We start from the raw sequence: 22,054 nt of genomic DNA, 5'->3' as shown, positions 1-22,054 counted from the left end.
GGCAGACTCTACACGCTGCAGGTGGAGGGGGTCTCCTTGGCCTCCAGTGCTGCGTGGGGAGGGGTATTCCGGAGGCGGCTCTCCGGGTGGGGTCCCCGGGCTCCCAGTCCCTATGGTAGGAGGCGCCCCAGGCTCTCTGGGTTACTTGTGTGTGTGGGTCTCTAGGCACCGAGGGCCGCTATGGGGTGAGGCGCCCCCGGCCTCCCAGCGCTGCGCTCCGGGAGGGGGAACCCCCGGGGCTGTTGTCGGGTGGAGGGTCGCGGTCGGCCTGCACAGGCGCTCGGCCCGTCGGGCGGCGGCTGGGGGCCAGTGGTCCGGACAACCCAATGCCGGGGAGGGGAGGCGCGGCCCAGACAAAGAGATGCTGCGGGAGCCGCCGGGGCCTGTCCGCCCGCGCCGCCCGCGCCGCCCGCGCCGCGCGGCCCCGCGCCCGCGCCCGCGCCCGCGGAAAGGGGACGGGCCTCGGGCGGCACCCACTGCGCCTGCGGAAGGGGGCGGGGCGAGCGCGGGCCGGCGCCCACTGCGCCTGCGGAAGGGGGCGGGACGGGCGCGGGCTGGAGCCGCACCCACTGCGCCTGCGCCGGCTTCGGCGGCGCGCGCGCTCCCGCCGGTTGGCCACCTCCTTAGCCGCCGCCGCCGCCGCCGCCTACGGCTCCGCGCACGCGCCCCCAGCCCCGGCCCGAGGCCTCGGCCCGCGCCCCCTGGCTCGCCGCCCCCCGGCCCCGCGGGCCCCGGCTCGGCCGCGCAGCATGCAGCAGCAACACCCGCGGCGGCGGCGACGGCGGCGGCTCTGAGGTGAGGCGGCGGGGACGCGGGCCGGGCGGCGGCGGGGCGCGGGGGGCGCGGGCGGTCGGTGCCCCGCGGCCCCACGCGGGTCCCGGGCGCGGCGAGGGGCGCGGCGCCTTTGTCCCGCCCGGTCCGGCGCGGCCGGCGCTGCAGCGGCCCTTTTGTGTGCAGATGGTGGACGCGGGCGGCTGCCCGATCGGGGAGGGCTGGAGGAGGATGGAGGCCGCGCCCGACGGCGCCGTGGACATCGTGCCGCTGGACCGCTACGACCCGGCGCGGGCCAAGATCGCCGCCAACCTGCAGTGGATCTGCGCCAAGGCCTATGGCCGAGGTGGGCCGGGGGCGCGGGGGAGGGGCCGGGCCTTTGTGCAGTGTCCCCGGCGTGCGGGGCGCGGAGGCGCGGGCTGGCCCGGTGCGCTCTGCGCTCGCGTCGGGGGGCGCGCGGGTCCTGCAGGTGCGGCCCGGGATCGGCGCTCCCCTGCGCTCGCGGGCGGAACCTCTCCTGTTCGGGCGGGTCTGGCGGGAGTCCAGGGCAGAAACCCTTGGCCCCGGCCTTTCCCGATTCTTACCAAATGTCAGGTGTGGAATTCCCTAACGAGCATTCCTTTTAAATGGGTAGGGTTTCATCCGAATCATTACCTTCGGTTGATTCCTGTTTCGAAGAACTAGATAACCTTGTTATTGGTCAGGCCCTAATATGTTTAGTGGATTAAGACGCTCCGATTTCCGGCTCTTGGAATCTTACAGACCAAGTGATTCTCGTGATTGCTTGGCTCCGAAGGCTGTCTTTGATTAATTTCAGGTGCTTCGTTTCAGGTACAAAATTGAGTGCCGTGGAATCTTTAAATTTGAAGCATTCGTTTAAAAATTGCCTCTATTCTGGTGAAAACGTTCCTGTTTGTAGAGTGAGACCGAAGTGGAGAGAGAACCCTTTCAGGAGAGAGTCTGGTTGACTGGTTTTGAAAACTTGCTGAGCGGGCGTTTCCCGGTGACAGGATCTCACCGGTTGGAGTGGCCTGTGCTGTGGATGGACGCGTCATGAGGATAAACACGCCCTGCAAGTCCTAGGGATTAAATGCAGCGCCTCATTTGAAGTTGGTTTTATAGCGTGCAAGGAGAGTTTCCCCCTTTATTTTGTAGATTTCAGTGTTACAGCTCTTTTTTATACTTCCACCGAGCTTTATCCAGTTCCGTGTAGTGTGATGGGGAAACAGTGATTTTGGGAAAATACAGAATTGATGAAAAGCACGTATGACGTTTTAGAGTTAGGGACAGTGAACGAGTCATCCAGGAGCGGCCGCTCAAGTATGGAGCGGCCAGTTTAAGGAAAAGGCTGTGACGGTTGAGCTTCGCAGGGCAGTGTGCGGCTGCCCCAACTCCGTGGCCTCCCCCTACACCCACCTCATGTCTCGTGTTGGCTGTCGGTTCGCTTTCCTTTATATTTCAGCACATTTGTTTACATCGCTAAACTCTTGCGGTTCCGTTTTACGTGTTTTTGCACCTGTCGTGGCGACCGCTTTATTCTCATCGGGTTCTTGGATTCTTCCTAGCTTCCTTCCATCTTCCCCGCCTTGCTTTTCCAGTGCTGTGTAGTATTTCACAGGAAGCCTGTTCACCGTTCCTGGGCGCTGGCTGGGTTCCAGTTCTCTGCTCTTATGCACAGTGTGTTCTCGGGCATGGCTCTTGGGGCACATGTGCAAAGTTTCACTCCTGTGTGTATTTTTAAGATTTTTGCATATGGAGGTGGCTAAGGTTCTGGTACTGAACGCTATATAGACACAGATGCTTTTAAAAAGCCCTCTCGTTGTTTGCTTTCCAATTTCTTAAGCTCAGTGAATGCATTTTTATCTTGTTGCATTTAGCTTTGGCATTCAGCATGGGACTTGTCAGCTCTCTGGCAATAAATATGCATCTCTTTCAGTGTCACTGTTGGATTAGTCGGGTTTTATTTCCAGTACCAAGTCCCTCTTTAATACTTGTTGACTCTTCAGATAACTAATTCAAAAGCTGATATTAAAATTGGCTTTAAAGTTTTGAAATGACTGAAGGTGTGTATTTATAGAACAGAACGTGGGCAGGAGCTGCAGGAGACGAGAGGCTGTCTGGGGCTCTAAGGCACGTTGCCCATCCCTTGGCTGGGCTGTGCTCATCAAACTGACCTCGGGAGGTCTGCTCTCCAGTCAGTTTTGCAAAATGAGGATGCTTTTCCATTCCGTACCTTGCTTCGGGAAGGGGAGCCGGTGTAATTTTTTTTTTCTAACTGAGAGCTGCTCTTTAAATTTACAAATTTGGGTGATCCCATTTCAGATGACGGAGAAGACTCGCCTGGGCTCAGCTGAAGTGATTTCTTCTCTTTAGTGGGCGCGGGGCGTCACAGCCTGGGTGGGAGGTTCCCTGCTACCCAGCGTGGGGTGCTGTCCTTCAGGAGACAGGCTGGGGAGGGGGTTTTGTTAGGATAGCGTGGATCTTTCCCCCGAGAGCTCTTCCTAACCCAGGGGCCTGGTCTTTGTTTCGTCTTCTGGACGTCTCCACGTGCGTCTCCAGCTTAGCTTTCAGTGAACTAGACGTGGCAGTTTCAGTCTGCATGCTTTAATTGTAAATCAGCTTTTGGTGGGCATGATGGTGGAAGTGGCTTAAATCTTTACTTGTTACACGGTTGGTCATCAGGTAGCTAAATGAAACCCAGCCCTGTTTGTATAGGAACTGAAAGCATGCGGACGCTCCAGGGCTAGGTGCTCTGAGGCTGCCTTGTTTTGCGTTTGCCTTTTGGGACTCTCTTTGTGTCCCCAAGGCCACCGTCTGCCATTTGGAGTAAGTGGGGGGGCTCGGGAGCTCACCCTTGGCCAGGCCTGGAGGAGGCATATGGTTGTACAGAAACGTTTCCTCCAGTTTTCTGCATCTGGTGGCACAGCCAAGAACTGTGGGCCGGCTTGTGCTTTTATTTTTAGATTCTTCTCCTCTTTTTTGGGTTAACTCTTGTTTCGTGGACAGTGTTTTAATTATTTCTTCAGAAATAATATATTGGATATGTGGAAAGTTGTTCACTTAAAAGTGTCAGTAAGAAGTAGTAGAACCTGCTTAGCTGGAATATTTTTGTGACGTCCTTTTGGGTGAAAGTTGTAGTTAATTGGTAAAGTTTACAGGTGTGACTTGGAAGTTTATTTTACAGAATGGAGTGCTGGACTGGAGCTACTGCATTCCTGGCCCTTGATTTTAGTCCATGACCTCAGGAAACCTAAAGGTATTTGGGCCTTGGTTTCAGGGACAGTGGGGGCGTAATAGCTTTTGTTATCTCCCAAGGACAATGTTGAGAAAGTGACCCGGGGAGAGTACTAGAAGGCACTCGGCTCCCCGCAAGTGTGTTGCTGTGTAGCTCAGTGGTGGTCATTTCGCCCTCTGAGGAGCCCTGGAAACCAAGTTGCAACTCACCACGAGCTGAGCTGCCCCGAACCATGCCAGACTGGACCGTAGGGGCCACCAGGGTCACCCTTCCCTTTTTACCAGCAGTCAGCTGGGATTGAGAGGGGCCACAGGGCTGTCCGGAGCCCACTGCTAGTGAGGGGTGGACACTCTTGTCCTTCCACAGTCTTGTTAATTAAACCACTGATTTGGAAACCACGTTGTGGGAGGGGAAATCTGTGCAGCCATGGGCGGGGTATTTGTAACCAAGCCACCGCCAGCTGTCTCATTACTTAGACCCACAAGGACAGCTCGGGCTCTCTGTTTGCTTAATTGATATTAGGAGCAAAATCCCTTCGTTGTCAACTCCAGGGGGTCACCACCTTCCTTTGTTGTCTGATGTTTGGCTAAAAGGGAGCACGTGCTCAGCACTCCTCTCCCGGCCCAGAACTGGTAATGAAATCGGCCGCTGCTGTCGCCCCTGGACTAGCGGGGGACCAGTGGCTGCTCGAGTCTTGGTGGGGAGGCCCTCGTTCGTAAGCACGTTGGCAAGTTTCTTTGATGTGATGATTTGCTCAGATTATTGGTTATTGAGTTAGATTTTATATTTTAATAGTCTTTTGTTTTTAGCACGGGATTTTTTTCTTTTTTTTTGTGGTATGTGGGCCTCTCACTGTTGTGGCCTCTCCCGTTGCGGAGCACAGGCTCCGGATGCGCAGGCTCAGCGGCCATGGCTCACGGGCCCAGCCGCTCCGCGGCGTGTGGGATCCTCCCAGACCGGGGCCCGAACCCGTGTCCCCTGCATCGGCAGGCGGACTCTCAACCACTGCGCCACCAGGGAAGCCCCTTAGCGTGGGATTTGAGTGCTGCTTAGTTGGGAGCTTACAGAGCAGCCTGGGTGCATCCGCTCAGTGGTACTGGTACTGTGGGGGTCAGATCGCTGGCTGGCATTGTAGCCTGACCTTCCGCTCTGCTTGGGTGTGCTGAGAACCGCCTGGTGTCTGTGAGGTCAGGGGTTAGGGTTACCCCATTTAGTGCCATGTCTGCAGGACAGAGTCAGTGCTCACATACTTGTCAGATTGGTGATAGAGTTGGAAATGCCTTTGAAACAGGCGGAATAGAAAGATTTCTGTCCTGGTGGCCGTACGTGGATGAATTTTCATTTCTAAAGCTATAGCGGTTTGTACAAGTTCCCTTTCCTGTCCTGATGCCACAAATTGAATATCAGCCAAGGAATGTAAATCTGTCTTTAAGTTCAGACTTTGAATCTGAGCGACCCTCAAAAGGGTCGGCCACTGTTGTGCTTCAGGGTGTTAAATCTGTGGAAGTATTCTTACAAAAAGCCCTTAATATTTTCTCTGTATTACATTTATCCTCCTGATAGCTTATAGGCTTCTGCTGTTGGTTTTTTGGCGGCTGTATCACCATTATATGTCCCAATCTCCTGTTCTACTCCCTACTTCAACTGTTGGAAAACTCAGATTGCTGTCATTTTTCATCTAATCACATGGTGACCAGGATGGAGCCAATGTTACGTTCATGCAGCCAAGTAATAGCTGTCACGTGCATATGAAGTTGTACGACGTTATCTCTTTAGTTGCTTAAAAGTCACATGAATTATTGACACAAAGGAAAATGAAATAATGCAAAGGACTGAAAAATGGCGGCATGGCATTAGTCCACGGGCTGTCTTGGGGTAGAATATGGAACTGTCAGGTGGGCACACAGGGGCCAGGGCTGCAGGCAGGGGGCAGTGGTCGCTGTGGGAGGGCTGCCTGGGGAGGCTCCGTGGGGAGACGGGCTTTGAAGGGTGCCTGATACTTGGAACACCACCCCCAAGAGTAGAGCAGAGCGCATCTGGCAGGTTCCGTGCAGAGGAAAGAGAGTTCTTGGGCCCTGAGTCGATTAACCTTGTTGTGACAGAGGATTTGTGGACCGAAATAGTAGGTGATTAGTTTGGAAAATAGTGAGGGCCAGATTGTTCACGGTGTTGCAGGCTGGCTAGCGAGTTCTTTCACGATGTATGCCTCGGGAGGTTTTCGCGTAGGGTGGTGATGGGATGAGAGACAGCCTGGCAAGATTCTTCTAGCAGGTTAGAGTGGGAAGAGGCTGTAGTCAGCGGAGTATCCAGGAGCTCGTCTTAGCCCGTTGAGACCGCTGTAACAAGATATCAGAGACTGGGTGGCTTGAGAACAACAGACATTTTTCTCATGATTTTGGAGGGTGGAAGTTCAAGGTCAAGGTGCCGGTAGATTCGGTGTCTGGTGAGAGCCTGCTTCCTGATTTGTAGACGGCCGTCTTCTCGCTGCGCCCTCATGGCAGAAAGGGTGAGGGAGCTTCATTATATGGGCTCAGATCCCATTCGTGAGGGCTCCACCCTCATGACCTAATCGCCTTCCCAAAGCCCCATCTCCTAATACCTTCTTCACCTTGGGGGTTAGGTTTCATTACATGAATTTTGGGGGACACACCCATTAAGTCCATTGCAGAGCTGATGTCGCTTTGGCTTGAAGAACCGAGGTCTTGGCCAGCTTGTCGGCAGTGGGAATTAGAAAGGTAGGTTGAGCCAGCAGGTACCAGGAAAGCAGAGTCGTCGAGACTGGGCTGATGATGAGGTGGGCTGGCAAGTGGGCATGCACGCGGAAGGGTCAGCTGGGAGGCCACCTGGAGCCTGTGGTGCCCTTGACGGGAATATTTATAGTCTTCATTCCCTGGAGCTTTCCTACTTTCATGGCTTTGTTGTCACATAGAGAGAGGTGATCTTTGAGTTTTATTTCTGTTTCTGATTTCTTTCGTGTTCCCTCGCCTAGCCCTCTCTTATTGTCCATGCTAACTAGTTCACTTAAACATCCCTCAGTCACTGTCCTCCAGTTATTTCAAACTCAGGCAAAAGTAAACTGGAATCAGTTCAGCTGAACAGTATGTTGTGGCCTGTGGGGTCCTCAGCGTGCTTCTCGGGGCTCACGGGGTGCTGGCCGTGGCCTTGCAAACGTAGACCTGTGATGCAAGGCCAAGGAGACTAGTGCCTGAGAGAGGAGCAAGTGCTCTGGCAGAGCAGGTAAGGGAGGGTGAGAAACTCCCCTGAGGGAATCTGGAATGTTCCATTCCAGAAGGTAAAGCTGAGTGTGCGGAACCGAGTGAAGGTGAGGGAACAGAGAACTGGGACAAGGAAGGCGGGGAGAGTGCCGCGTCCTCCAGGCTAAGGGAGAGCATAGCTAACGGAGAGCATAGCGATCTAGTTGGGGTGGAATGTGAACTTAGCTGCTGCAGAGTTGAGATGAATGTGAGATGAATGTAGATTGGACAGAACGCCTAGGGCCAGATCTTGGAATGCCTTGAATGGCTGATAATTTGGGGTTTTTTGTTGTATGTGGATTGGGGAGCCATTGAAGATTTCTCAGGAGGGAAGAGATGTATTAAACCTTGGCTTTTTAGAGAAGTCTCCGTAGGATGGGTTAATGCCCATTGTTGGGTATACAGTGAAGAATTTTATTTTGCCCCTTTGAGAAAACGAACTTCATTGAGATGTACTTTACATACAATAAAATGCACACTTTTTTTTTTTTTTTTTTTTTTTTTTGCGGTACGCGGGCCTCTCGCTGTTGTGGCCTCTCGCGTTGCGAAGCACAGGCCCCGGACGCGCAGGCTCAGCGGCCATGGCTCACGGGCCCAGCCGCTCCGCGGCGTGTGGGATCTTCCCGGACCGGGGCATGAACCCGTGTCCCCTGCATTGGCAGGCGGACTCTCAACCACTGAGCCACCAGGGAAGCCCAATGCACACGTTTTTAAGAGTGTAGTTTGATGAGTTTAAACAAATGCATACACCCCTGTGCACAGGGCCACAATCAAGGTAAGACCTTTTCATCACCTCCGAGGGTTTCCTTGAGCCCCCTGCGGTCAGTCCCCGCCCATAGCCTCACTGAGGTGCTCCTGTCACCGTAGATTAGGTTGGCCCTCGTAGAGTATCACATGCCTCTAGTCACACATCAGGTATTCTTGGTCTAGCTTCCTTTACTTATTAGTATTTTAGAGACCCATCCACGTGTCTAGAACTCTCCTTCCTCTGCACGGAACCTTTTCGCTTAGGGCTGGTAATAGTCTTCATTGTTTGGCTCCCCACGTTTTACTTACTTTTTTAAAAAAATTTACTTATTCATTTATTTTGGCTGCGTTGGGTCTTAGTTGTGGCACACGGGACCTTCTTTGTGGCATGCGGGATCTTTTTAAGTTGCGGCAGGCAGACTTCTTAGTAGCGTTTTTAAACATATTTATTTATTTAATACTTATTCAGTTGTTGATGGACACTCGGATTGCTTCCAGTTTTGTCTACTATGAATAAAGCTGCTGTGAATATTCAAGTCTGTGTGGGCATGTGTTTTCATTTGTCTTGGGTAAATACCTGGCCATGGAGTTACTGGGTCATATAAGTGTGTTTACCTGCTCAGTTGTTTTCCATAGTGGCTGTGTCATTTTTTATGTCCACCAGCAAAGTGTGGCATGAGAGTTGCAGTTGCTCTGTATCCTTGCCAGCACATGGCATTGTCAGTGTTTTAAATAGTAGCCATTCAAGTGGGTGGGCTGTGATAACTCATTGTGATTTGGATATGCATTTCCCTGCTGACTAATGATAATGAGCTTTTTTTCTTTTAATAAATTTATTTATTTGTGTTTTGGCTGCATTTGGTCTTCGTTGCTGCACGTGGGCTTTCTCTAGTTGCGGCGAGCAGGGGCTACTCTTCGTTGCAGTGCAGGGGCTTCTCATTGCGGTGGCTTCTCTTGTTTCAGAGCACGGGCTCTAGGCGCGTGGGCTTCAGTAGTTGTGGCACACGGGCTCTAGAGCGCAGGCTCAGCAGTTGTGGCGCACGGGCTTAGTTGCTCCCTGGCACGTGGGATCTTCCCGGACCAGGGATCGAACTCGTGTCCCCTGCATTGGCAGGCGGATTCTTAACCACTGTGCCACCAGGGAAGTCCCGGGGCTTGGATTATTGATTTGAGATCTATCCTCTTTTCTAGTGTAAGCATTTAGTGCTATAAAGTTTCCACACGGTACTGCCTTAGCCACATCCCACATATGTTGGTATGTTGTATTTTCGTTCAGTTCTATGTATCTCTCTTTATTTCCTTTGATACTTCCTATTTGATTCATGAATTATTTAAAAGTGTGATTTCCAGTTGTTGAGATTTTCCTGTCTGTGTTTTAGGTATTATTTCTAGTCTGGTTCCATTATGGTAGGATGGCATACTCTTTGTGATTTCTGTTCTTTTAAACCTGTTAAGGTTTGTTTTATGGCCCAGGCTAAGGTCTGTTTTGGTGAATGTTCTGTGGGCATTTGAAGAAAGGTGTTTTCTATTGCTGGGTGGAGTGTTCTACACAGGTCAGTTAGATTCTGTTTATTGGTTGTGTTGTTCAGATCTTTCTCCTTGTTGGTTTTATGTCTGAATTGTGTCAGTTCTGATAGGTGATGTTTAAGTCCCTCCTTATAGTGTCTATTTCTCTTTACAGCTCTGTCCTTTTTTTTTTTTTTTTTAAAATGAGTTCTGAGGCTCTGTACTTTGGTGTGTACACATTAAGGGTTGTAAAGTCTTCTTGGTGGATTGACCCCTTTACTATTATGTAATGTCCCGCTTTGTCTCTAGTAATTTTCTTTCTACTTTATCAGATATTAATACAGCTATTTCTGTTTTTTTTTTTTTTTTAAACAATGTTTGCCTGGTATAGCCTTCTCTATCCCTTTACTTTCAGTCTATCTACATCGTTGAATTTGAAGTAAGCTGCTTATAAACCACATATACTTGTGTTGTGTTTTTAAATCTGCTCTGCCAATCTCTGTCTTTTACTCGGTGTATTTAGAGTATTTACATTTAATGTAATTGTTACTGCTTAAGTCTGACATTATTTATAACGTTTGTTTTCTGTTGTTCCTGGTTTTGTTTTGTTTCTTGGGGCCTTCTTGTGGATTACTTGACTATTTTTTAGGATTCCATCTTGATTTATTTATCTCATTTTGGGGTATATCTGTATAGCTATCTTAGTGATTGCTCTGGGTATTACAGTATACATATGTGACTTCCAACAGTTGACAGGTATTGTTTTATCATTTTGAGTGAGGTGTGGAAACCTTTTTTCCATTTAGGTTCCTTTGTTCTCCCCACTTTTTTTTTTTTTTTTGCGGTACGCGGGCCTCTCACTGCTGCGGCCTCTCCCATTGTGGAGCACAGGCTCCAGACGCGCAGGCTTAGCGGCCATGGCTCACGGGCCCAGCTGCTCCGCGGCACGTGGGATCCTCCCAGACCGGGGCACAAACCCGTGTCCCCTGCATCGGCAGGCGGACTCTCAACCACTGCGCCACCAGGGAAGCCCCCGCTCTCCCCACTTTTAAATACTACCATTGTCTTGAGTACCTGAAGGTGTTGTAGATTTGTTTGTCATCAGATATAATTTAGAAAACTCAGGAGAAGGGTAGTCTATTGTATTTACACTTATTACCCATTTCTTTACATTATTTTTTCTTCCTGGTTCTCCAAGATTCCTTTTTTTTTAAAAATCATTTTCACAGTTCCCTTTTTAAAAAAATTTATTTATTTAATTTATTTTTTGCTGTGTTGGGTTTTCGTTGCTGTGTGTGGGCTTTCTTTAGTTGCAGCGAGCGGGGGCTACTCTTCATCATGGTGCACAGGCTTCTCATTGTGGTGGCTTCTCTTGTGGAGCATGGGCTCTAGGTGCGTGGGATTCAGTAGTTGTGGCACGCAGGCTCAGTATTTGTGGTGCATGGGCTTAGTTTCTCCGTGGCATGTGGGATCTTCCTGGACCAGGGCTTGAACCTGTGTCTCTGGCATTGGCAGGCGGATTCTTAACCGCTCTGCTACCAGGGAAGACCTTTGTTTTTTTTTAAATCATTTTCTTTCTATTTGGAGAATTTCCTTTAGCCTCTTTTTTTTTTTTTTTGCGGTACACGGGCCTCTCACTCTTGTGGCCTCTCCTGTTGCGGAGCACAGGCTCCGGACGCGCAGGCTCAGCGGCCATGGCTCACGGTCCCAGCCGCTCCACGGCACGTGGGATCTTCCCGGACCGGGGCACGAACCCGTGTCCCCTGCATCGGCAGGCGGACTCTCAACCACTGTGCCACCAGGGAAGCCCCCTCCTTTAGCCTCTTTTAAGGTTTTCTAGAGACAATTTTCTTTTTTCCTAAGTTTTCTTTTGTCTGTGAATGTCTTTATTTCTCCTTCATTCCTTGGGGATAGTTTTGCCAGATATGGAATCTGGTTGACAGTTCTTTTCCTCAAGCACTTGTAATGTGTGCCGCTTCCCCCTGGCCTCTGTGGCTCAGAGGAGAAACCCACTGTCAGTTGAGTTGGTGTTCCCTTTTCCTTCACGTGTTCTTTCTTTACAGCTGCTCCAAAATACTTTCTTTGTCTTTAGTTTTCATAAGTTCAATTATGCTGTGTCTTGGCATGGAGTTTTTGGGTTTATCCTATTTGGGGTTCACTCAGTTTCTTGAAATCAGTGGGTTTATATGTTTTGCCATGTTTGGGAAGTTTTCAGCCATTATTTCCTTAAATATTGTTTCAGCCCTACCCACTTTCTTTCCTGGGACTCCAGTGATACGAATGTTGGATCTTTCGTTATTCTCCCACAGGTCCCTGAGGCTCTGTCCATTTTATTTTTTTCAGTATATTTTCTCTGTTGTTCAGATCGGGTAAATTCTGTTTATGTGTCTGCAAGTTCACTGATTCTGTCCTCTGTCATCTCTACTGTTGAGACTAGCGAGTATTAAAATCTGTTACTCTGTTTTTCAGTTCTATATTTGATTCCTTTTATAACTCCTTTGCGGAATTTTTTTCCCCAATTTTCGTTTATTTCAGGAGACGTTGTGATTGCCTGTGGAGTCATGTTTTTGATACTCGTTTTAAAGCCCCTTGTCGGAGAATTCCAGCGTCTTGGTGTCAGTTGATTTTCCTTTCTCATTTAAGTCATGGTTTTCTTGGTTCTGGTTATGATAGGCGATCTTTGCTTGCTTCCTGGTCATTGTGGCTCTTATGTTAGGTGAGTCTGGGTGCTCCTTAAGTTCCTTTATCATAGTCGGCAGTCTCCCTGCTTAGGTCCTGCATGCAGGTCCTGGCCCCCTCTGTGGACTGTGGTTCCAGTGGCAGTGTAGTGCTCAGAGCCTTGTGGTGCCATTTTGTTGTACTTGGTATGTCTGGTACCTCTGGGCTTCCCACAGTCCCTGCGGGCACTGCTTTAGGAGGCGGAAGGAGTGCCTCTGGGTGGGGCGGAAGGAGCGCCTCTGGGTGGGGTGGGATTCTCTGTGGTGGCCCCCCCTGCTTCTGGGGGATGCAGAGTGTTTCCTGGGCTGCTCGTCATGCTGAGGTCGCACTGCTGGTGCCTGGTGATGAGTGGGGGTGTCTCTGGCCTGATGGGGAAGGAGAGCGCTTCCAGGTTGGGTGCCCTGTGGAGGTGGGTGTGGGGCTTCCTGTCGATCCCTCGCTGCTTCTGCCAGGCTGGCCTGGTGTAGTAGGTGGGACTCCCCTTCCACCTGGAGCAGGAGTGAGCCCGCTTGGCTTGCCTTCTGTTTCCAGGCTGGGGGTCAGGAAGTACCAGGCCTGGGTCACCTTTTGTTGAGGGGGGTGTTGTAAGACACCCTGTTGCTGTGCTTGGCCAGTCCTGGGTTCCCAGCCAGCTTGCCTTCCTCGTCCACCTTTCAGAGTTTTCTGCTGGGTAGCCCTTGAGTTACTTCCAGGGTTTACAGTTTGTGCCTAGTAGAGAGGAGCAGGGAAAGGCTAATCTGTGCCATCTCGTCCTGACTACGAGCTCCTTCTGGCCGCTTCGCAAGCTCTTCCTTTGTCTTTGGATTTTAGCAGTATCACTGTGACGTTCTTTGGTGTGTGGATTTCTCCCTCCCTCCCTCCCTTCCTCCCTTCCTTCTGCTGGGAAGCATGAATTTTACAAGTATTGGAAAATGCTTGTCCGTTATCTGTGGAAATACTGTTTCTGCCCCATATTTTCTCTCCTTCCTTTCTGGGTCTCCAGTCCCACTCCTGCGACACTGAGCGGTGTTTGTCGTTTACCTTCTGTGCTGTTTTCTCTCCTCTGTGAGTAATTCAGCAATCCAGTGTGTAAATTCAGTTTAGTTACTGTACTTTTCTGCTCTGGAATTCCTACTTGGTTCTTTTTCAAATCTGCCAAGTTCTTTTGTCTCTTTTTTAAAAAATAATTTCCACTTTTCTGCCAGAATCCTTAGTCTTATCTTTTGTCGTTTCATTGTTTTAAGCGTAGTCATTGAAAGTCTGGCTGATACCTCCGGTTAGGGGTCCCGAGGGCCCGTTATTTCATCCTTGGTTTTCAGCCATTTGATTATGAAGTGTGTGGACCTGGTTTCCTTCAAGTTGGCTCCTAAGCCTGTGAATTGGTTTCTTACCAAATATGGGGAGATTCTAGGCATTATTTATTCAAATGCTTTTTCTGTAGCCATCTCCCTTCTGCAGTAACGTAATTACTAAACCTTTCGATGTTGTCCCACAGCTCCCTTGGGCTCTGCCGTTCATTCTGTCGATTTTCCCTCTGCTCTTCAGGTAGATTACTTCTGTGGATCTGTCTTCAAGTTCACTGACTCTTTCCTCTGTTGTTTTGTTTGCCTTTTTCTTTTAAAATTTAACTTAATTTTTATTTCTTTATACAATTTTTAAAGGTTACTTTCCATTTACAGTTATTACAAAGTATCAGCTAGATTCCCTGCGCTGTACAACGCATCCTCGAGCCTTTGTCACACCCAAGTGTTGGTACCCTCCTCTCCCCCACCACTGGTAACCACTAGTTTGTTCTCTCTATCTGTGAGTCTGCTTCTGTTTTGTTCATCTTTTGAATCTGTCATTGAATTTCTTGTTGATAACGGTATTTTGCAGTTCTGAAGGTTTGGTTTTTTTTTTAATAGTTTTTATTTCTCTGTTAATAACTTATATCTTTCCGTTTGTTTCAAGAGGGCCTCGTGGGGCCTTGTTTTAAAGTCTTCAGTAATTCTAACATCTGGGTCATCTCAGGGTTGGCGTCTGTTGACTGTCTTTTCCCCTGAGAATTGGTCACGTTTTCCTGTCTTTATGTGTTGAGTACTTATGGATTGTGTCCTGGACATTTTTTTTAAAAAAATTAATTAATTGTCTTTGGCTGCATTGGGTCTTGGTTGCTGCGCGCGGGCTCCCTCTAGCTGCGGCGAGCGGGGGCTACTCTTTGTTGCGGTGCACATGCTCTCACTGCGGTGGCTTCTTTTGTTTCAGAGCACAGGCTCTAGGCGCGCGGGCTTCAGTAGTTGTGGTGTGCGGGCTCAGGAGTTGTGGCTTGCGGGCCCTAGAGCGCAGGCTCAGTAGTTGTGGTGCAAGGGCTTAGTTGCTCCGCGGCATGTGGGATCTTCCCGGACCAGGGCTCGAACCCGTGTCCCCTGCATTGGCAGGCGGATTCTTTTTTTTTTTTTTTTGGCGGTACGTGGGCCTCTCACTGTCGTGGCCTCTCCCGCTGTGGAGCACAGGCTCCGGATGCGCAGGCTCAGCGGCCATGGCTCACGGGCCCAGCCGCCCCCGCGGCATGTGGGATCCTCCGGGACCGGGGCCCGAACCCATGTCCCCTGCATCGGCAGGCGGACTCCCAACCACTGCGCCACCAGGGAAGCCCCTGTCCTGGGCACTTAGAATCTTACGCTGTGAGTCTTTTGGATGATGCTTGTGTTTTCTGGTGGTTTGTTAGCAGCTGGGTTGCAGTAAACCCCGTTAAGTTCAGACCAGAAGTCTGTTTGGCCATGTGTGGGCAGTGGTTCCAAGGTCAGCTCGGTTCTTTGGGTCTGTCATACATGGGCCACCTGGGGTCACCAGGACAGTGTACAGGGGTTCAGGATTCCTTATCCACCCCCTCTTCTCTGTGGTCCTCCACCCCCTCTCCGGGGGTTCCCAGGGGTCTCTCTTCCTGGCTTGTTGATAGAAGCCAAGCCTGTGTGTTTCCCGCAACCGAGCCTGGCTCAGCAAAGGGGGAGAAAAGCGCCTGTGGCGCCCACCTATCCCGCCACCGCTGGGATGTGGTTTTGTTCTGGAGCTCGCCTGGCGTAGGGGAGGAGACTCACTGGGCTGTGCCCAGTGGGGCCAGCTGCTGGCTGTTTTCTTTCCCTTCTGTCTGGCATCTCCAGTGAAGGGTGGGGTGCAGGCAGGGCTCCAGAATTAGAAGCCCTCTGTGAGTGCCTGTTTCCACAACCAGAGTGTGTAAGTAAGGGACTTCTCGATGGAGCCTGTCAGCCACCTCTGCAGCCTGTCTAGTGGGTTCTCAGGGGTACAGATGTTTCTGCCTGTGAGCCCACAGGACATTCTGGCTTAGGTGGTCTGGGATGGGACTGGACACTGCTGTGGTTTTGAAGCTCTCAGGTGGCGAGGCTTACTGCCCTGCTGTGTCGTGGAGGCTTGCCGTCGTGGTTTTCCTCAGACTGGGTTGGAACCTGTCTCGGGCTTCAGGTTGGGGTTGGCGCCTACCTGGGGGTCCTTGCCCACCCCCCCATGTGCTGCCATGTCTCCGTTGCCCCCCCCCCCCCCCGCCCCGGTGAGTGATGTGGCCTTGGTAGACAGGATGGGACAAAGTGTGACAGACAGCAACAGGAAGAGTGCTTCCTTGGCGGTCTTTTTAGCCGGATTGATAATAAAATTGATAACTAATACTTGCGTGAGTTTTGTTGAGCTCCAGGCTCCGCTCGTAGCGTGGTGACTTACACGTACGTTTTGATTCAGTCCTCTCCCAGCCCCGGAGACAGGCCTTCGTAGTGTCCATGGTTTGCACTTGAGGCCGGGATTCTGACCGGCCAGGTGAGAGGCACACCCGGTCAAGGCCAGGCTGACGTGCTCAGGTCCTGTTCTCAGCGCACATGCTGTCCTCTAGCTCCGATCCTCTGTTCACCCGACCAGCTGGCGCCCTGTTCCTTCTTCTGCGTGGAGCGCCGACCCTGTTTTAACTGCAGTCTTGTCTGCATCCTCTAGCCCTTCTCGCGGCCTTTCCAGCAGGCCCGCTTCAGAGTCCTGAGCCTTGATGGCTGCGGCCACAGCTGCAGGACCGCACTTGCTTTGTCTCCTGATGTTACTGCTGAATGTCAGTGGCCCTCAGACAGCCGCGCCCCACACCTGTGTCCCCAAGTCAGCGTCCTCAGGCCGCTGTCCCACCAGCTCGGTCCGGCTCAGCGCTTGGCAGTGACGCCCACACGGGTCCTTGCGCCGTTGCGGCTGCTGACCGAGGGCCCCGGGCAGTGGGATGGCCGTGCCCCCGCCCGTGTCGGGAGACAGGAGGGCGAGCGGGGAGGGGCGGGTCCCGGTGCTGCCCCTGGAGGCGACCCTGCCTCCCTCCCAGGCTCACTTTCCAGCCAGCTGCGTCCGGGTCCTGCCCTGACTCCGGCGTGGGTCCTCCCTGCTTCCCGCTGGCGGAGAAGGTGGCCCCCTGTGCTGAGCGAGCGCCGTCTGCGCTCCTGGGTGGGGTCACCTCGAGGTGTGGCCTGAGCGTGGGTGCCGCGGGGGTGGCCGGGGTGGGGGTGGGGCGGAGTGAGAGAGCAGAGACCCGGGCTCAGCCCCAGGCCGCACGGCTGAGCGAGTCGCACGGAGGTCTGGTTTCCCGGTGCAGGTGAACCTGCCGTTTACACTGGACTGTAGTCTGTCAGGTGTGCAGCAGTGTTGTCTAAAAGCCGTACACGGCTCCTTTAAAAACACTCTGTTGGGGACTTCCCTCATGGCGCCGTGGTTAGGAATCCGCCTGCCAATGCAGGGGACACGGGTTCGAGCCCTGGTCCGGGAAGATCCCACATGCCGGGGAGCAACTTAGCCCGTGCGCCACAACTACTGAACCTGCGCTCTAGAGCCTGCAAGCCACAACTACGGAGCCTGCGTGCCACAGCTCCTGAAGCCTGTGTGCCTAGAGCCTGTGCTCCACAAGAGAAGCCACTGCAATGAGAAGCCCGCGCACCGCAACGAAGAGTGACCCCCGCTCGCGCAACCAGAGAAAGCCCGCGTGCAGCAACGAAAACCCAACTCAGCCAAAAAAAGGGAAAAAAAACCCAAAACACTCTTGCTGCGAGATTCCAGTTACAATAGACTGCAGAACACCTTAACAAATATAATAGTAATGACAAAGTTTGAAAACTGCAGGAGTTACTAAAATGGCACACAGACACAAAGTGAGCAAATGCTGTTGCAGAAATGGAGCTCAGAGACTGGCTAGATGCAGGCGTCCCCCAGACCTTCAACCTGGAGAAAACAGTGTCCGCGGAGCGAAGCGAAGTGAGGTGCAGCTGGACTGGACTGCAGAGTCCCCCCTTTGGGGGACAGTGGTTGACAGCTTGCAGAGCAAGCGTGAAGGACAGCGGGTGGGGAGACTGTCGCAGCCGCCGGGAAAGCTTTGCACACACGGCGGGGGGGTGTATGGGAAGCGGTGTAGATGCCGTGGACCACGCTGGGTTCATAGTTGGTTTCTGACTCTCGTGGCCTCGGGCACGTTGCTGACTTTCTCTGTGCCTCGGTTTCCTCATTTGTGACTTAGGGACAGAAGTCTTGATTTGATGGGATCGAGGGGACGCTTGGTAACATGGCTCATATCGTTTTGTGCCGCCCGGTCCAAAGATGCGCAGAGGCTCACGGCTGCGGTTCCGGCCTGATTGTCGTAGCAGCGGCAGGCGTGGCTCCTCTTTCCTCTAAAGACCTGGCGTCTGGCCTTGTAGTCACGGGATTTGACAGCAGACGGGGATGCACCTGGCTCCCTCCCCAGGGCTGGTGCCGGGTGCTCGGTGTGGCCTGGCCGTGCGCGGTCCTGGCCTCCCTTCGGCCCACGAGCCCCCTCCGGCTCCCACACCTGCTCCTTGCTCTCCTGCGGCGGGAGAGATGCTCGTGGGGGTCGGGCGGTGGCGTCGCCCGTTGCTGTGCGTGGCGTGCTCGCCTCTGCTGGTGGAGGAGGGCAGTGCTTGCCGAGCGGCCGGGGTCTCCCACGTGGTTAGTTGCCTGTCGTCGTTCACGGCCCCTCTGTCCATCGTCTGTGTGCCGTCGGCCCCGAGCCGCGTGTGGAGAGAGTGGGGCTGCCGTCGTGCTCACGCGGCGGTCTCTCCCCCGTGCAGATGACATCCCGGAGGACCTCAGGGACCCCTTCTACATCGACCAGTACAAGCAGGAGCACGTCAAGCCCCCGGTCATCAAGCTGCTGCTGTCCAGCGAGCTGTACTGCCGCGTGTGCGGCCTCATCCTCAGAGGGGACCAGGTGGCCGCTCTGCAGGGACACCAGGCTGTCATCCAGGCCCTGTCCCGGAAAGGGATTTACGTGATGGAGAGTGACGACACCCCCGTGACGGAGCCCGATCTCAGCCACGCGCCCATAAAGATGGTGAGTGGTCTGGGCGGCGGGGCGGGGGCGGCTGGTGGGCTGCCGCTGTCCCCCTGCAGCGCGGCAGAGTCACCCCAAAAATGCAGGGCTCGAGACCACCTTCTCTCTGCGGGCCAGTGGCTGATTTGGAAAAGGGGGAGGGAACAGCTTCCTGTCGGCTTTTTCTCATGGGGAGCAAACTTTCTGCACGTGTCGTGCTGTAGAATTGTCGAGCCCACCCTCTTCGGTTGTTTCACGTGTATCTTCTAAGTATTTTTGTGCCAAAATAAAGAAGGAAATACGCCTTTCCTCCCCGAGCGTCTCCCCGCATCTTTCCCGGAAAGCCACCCCACCAGTGTGACGTCCCCAGGCTGCTCCAGGTCTACGCCGCTATGGCACCTCCCACGTGGCTTTAAGCTTCGGCCATTCTCAGGCGTTCTGCGTTCTCTGGCCTTTCGCTCTTGGCCTTTGTGGATGTGTGTTGTGGGTCGAGGGGATGTTACTGGTTCTGGGAAGAAAGGGCTCGAAGGCCTGGCGTGAGATCAGTGTGCGGGGCCCCTGAGCGGCCCCAGGGGCCTGTGGTGGTCATGGGGCCTCAGGCACGTCTCTTGGCCCCTTGTACCTTGGTCCACAGCCGAGCAGTAGGGAAGCCCCGGGCTCTCACGGGCTCGTCAGAGATGCGGAAGTGGGGGTCACGTACAAGTAGAGATCTGAGTGCCTCCCTAGACGCAGAGGATGACAGACAACGGAGGCGCTCAGCTGTGGGTCTAGGGAGGGTCTCTGCGTTGACCCGGGGCGGAAAGGCAAGGTTGGGTGACTGACTGCTGCCTCTGCCCCCAGAGCGCCCACATGGCGATGGTGGACGCACTCATGATGGCCTACACCGTGGAGATGATCAGCATTGAGAAGGTGGTGGCCAGCGTCCAGCGCTTCTCCACGTTCAGTGCCTCGAAAGAGCTTCCCTACGACCTTGAGGACGCCATGGTCTTCTGGGTCAACAAGGTGAGCGCTGGGGCCCTGCCCGCAACGGGGGCGAGCAGCATGAGTGGCCGGGGTGTTCCTTGGCTGTGGGTCCTCTTCCCCCTGAGAGCAGCGCCCTCCTGTGTGTCCTGCTGTGACCCTGGCCCAGCAGCGGCCTCGGACGTGTGTCCACTGTGGTTCAGACAGAGGGGAGCGGCACGGGCCTGTAGAAAGCACAGGTGTGCTGGCGGTGCCAGTTAATAAACTCGTCTTATTTTTATCTCAAGCACTTACGTGCATTCACGGAGATCTCAATTTAGAAGGCATTTTGATTAAGAGAAAAATGGCACCTTCCTAAATGCTGTCATTGTCCTTTTATGTTTCGAAGCTTACAGTGTGCCTCTCTATACCGTCTTCATAAAGAATGTTCATTTTTCATGGTGTGTGATTAGAGGACTACCTTACCAAAGCCTTTTGGTTGTTAAGCCTCCTCATTTGCCAAAAGGTATTCCGTTAGGGACACTTTATTAAGCAGAGGAAATGAAAGATGGAGCAGCTCCTTGCAGAGTTGTATCACTTGCAGGAAATCTGGAGTTATTTCGTTCCACAGTTTGCACATGTATTCCCTGCCACGTGAGGGCTTTATCAGAGGTGAGGCGAAAGTCCGTGGCCGTGGGATTAGTTGGAGAACGCAGCAGAGCCCGGCAGAGCCCGCGTGCTGCCCCTTGGACGGCCGCATCATCGCGGTGATGCCGCCCTGCTCTCTACTTGGTTTCCTCCCTCGTGTGGGTCCGGCGCATCGAGTGGATGAGCAGTCCGCCTTCACCCTCTGACCCCGCAGTGAGGTGGAGGGCTTTTCTAGGACTCCTGTGGAGCCTCTGGTCCTGGGGGGACTCGGGAGCTGGCCGGTGGCCACGAGGTCGCGTCCCGGTGGCGGCACCTCGTCGTCCTCGTGCCCTGGCTTCACGTGGTAGTACATGCGGGAAGCGCCCCACAGGGATTTAGTTAAAGAAAGGATGTTCTGAAGTGATATTTCCACGGGAGCCCGGGCCTCCGGGGGATGCTTCTGTGATCCGAGCCCTAGCTCCCTTCCTGTGGCCACAGGTTCAGATTTTCTTTTCCTTTTCCAACAACTTGTATTGATTTTTTTCCCCCTTATCAAAGGAATGGCATGGTTATGATAGACATTTAGAAAACACGGTTGAGCAAACAGAAGAAAGCGAAAATTCCCCATGACCCTGCCACCTGTACACGTAGTGTTTTGCATTAAAGTGTACTAAATTCTCATAGTTTTTATTTATCTGGGTGTAACCTCCAGACTTAAAGGCACAGTTGGGGTCTTCCAGGCACTTGACCGTAGGCTGAGGTTTGCGTTTGGTGAGATGTGGTGAGTATGGCTCGGGCCATTCTGAGGCCGCCCGCCCACCTGCCGTGGTCTCGACGCGTCGGGGCCGAGCTGTCCCCTCCCGCAATAAGCAGCCGTCTCCCTGAGCATCTCGGTGACTTCCGCCCACATGTTCCTGGTGGTTAGGGGTTGAGATTAAGCTGAGGTTCATTTTTAAAGGCTTTTGATTAGTTTTTGCCAAATTCTGACCTTAAAGACTGTACCGTTTTTCTCGTACTGTTTAGTCTGTGTAAGTGTTTTTTCCCCCTGTGTCTTCTCATATACTGGATATTATTAAAAAATACCTGCCGGGCTTCCCTGGTGGCGCGGTGGTTGAGAGTCCGCCTGCCGATGCAGGGGACGCGGCTTCTGTGCCCTGCCCCTGTCCGGGAAGATCCCACATGCCGCGGAGCGGCTGGGCCCGTGAGCCATGGCCGCTGAGCCTGCGCGTCCGGAGCCTGTGCTCTGCGGCGGGAGAGGCCACAACAGTGAGAGGCCCGCGTACCGCAAAAAAAAAACACCACAAACCTGCCGAGTTGAGAGGTGAAACATAGCACCTTTTACTGTTATGCTTCGCTCGCTGATACGGTTGAAGTTTAAGGAAGAGAGTGTATGTCTGGCTCTCTTTCTCCCGTTTGGGTAATTCGTTTTGGCCAGCGTTCTTTGGGTAGGGGTGGGGGAACGTGCCTTCCCCTTCCTGCCCAGGACCGTCCCGTTTCCAGGGTGTTTGCCGTGTGTTCATTGGCGCTTCCCGGGTGCTCGTGGCCCGTTTGCCTGGGACTTGGTGGCTGGCCCGGCAGCACCGCTGTGTTTTCTGCCCCCATGTGGTGTCCCCGCCGTGTGGACACCGCCTCCTGACTTGCTGCTGTGACAGGTGTCCCCACCGCTCGGCGTGGTCACGTGGCCGCCTTGGCCAGGTCCGCAGTCGCACCTGACGCTGTGCTGACAGTGTGTGGGTTTGTCACAGCTCACGCCCCTTCTCGTGCCGCGCTCCATACTCCCAGGAGTTAATGCTGGCTTCAGCTTTTCATGATCCTTTTTCGCTTGCCCAGCATTTATGTTTTTATTCCACGTGCTCCATGTTTGCTGTTTCCTTAGCATCCGTGTGAGTTTCAGTTTCTCAGTTAGGAGGCTTTTCCTTCAGGTGGGTGCTCTGACCTCCGCACCTGCTG

General features: G+C 53.1%; 1 protein-coding gene across 2 annotated transcripts in view; it reads left to right on the top strand.

The window, feature by feature from the left end:
• Positions 1–957: 957 nt before the first annotated feature.
• CAMSAP1 (calmodulin regulated spectrin associated protein 1) overlaps positions 958–22,054 on the top strand; it is a 53,347-nt gene continuing 32,250 nt past the window's right edge. For both annotated transcript variants that reach the window (XM_065878691.1, XM_065878690.1), the window contains exons 1-3: positions 958–1,117; positions 18,297–18,559; positions 19,379–19,540. In XM_065878691.1, coding sequence (XP_065734763.1) covers positions 958–1,117; positions 18,297–18,559; positions 19,379–19,540 — 585 coding nt within the window. The remainder of the gene's footprint in view (positions 1,118–18,296; positions 18,560–19,378; positions 19,541–22,054) is intronic.

This window comes from Phocoena phocoena, chromosome 6 (assembly GCF_963924675.1).
Source record: "Phocoena phocoena chromosome 6, mPhoPho1.1, whole genome shotgun sequence".
In the NCBI taxonomy this organism is placed as follows: Eukaryota; Metazoa; Chordata; class Mammalia; order Artiodactyla; family Phocoenidae; genus Phocoena; species Phocoena phocoena.
This window is presented reverse-complemented; position numbering and strand designations above follow the sequence as displayed.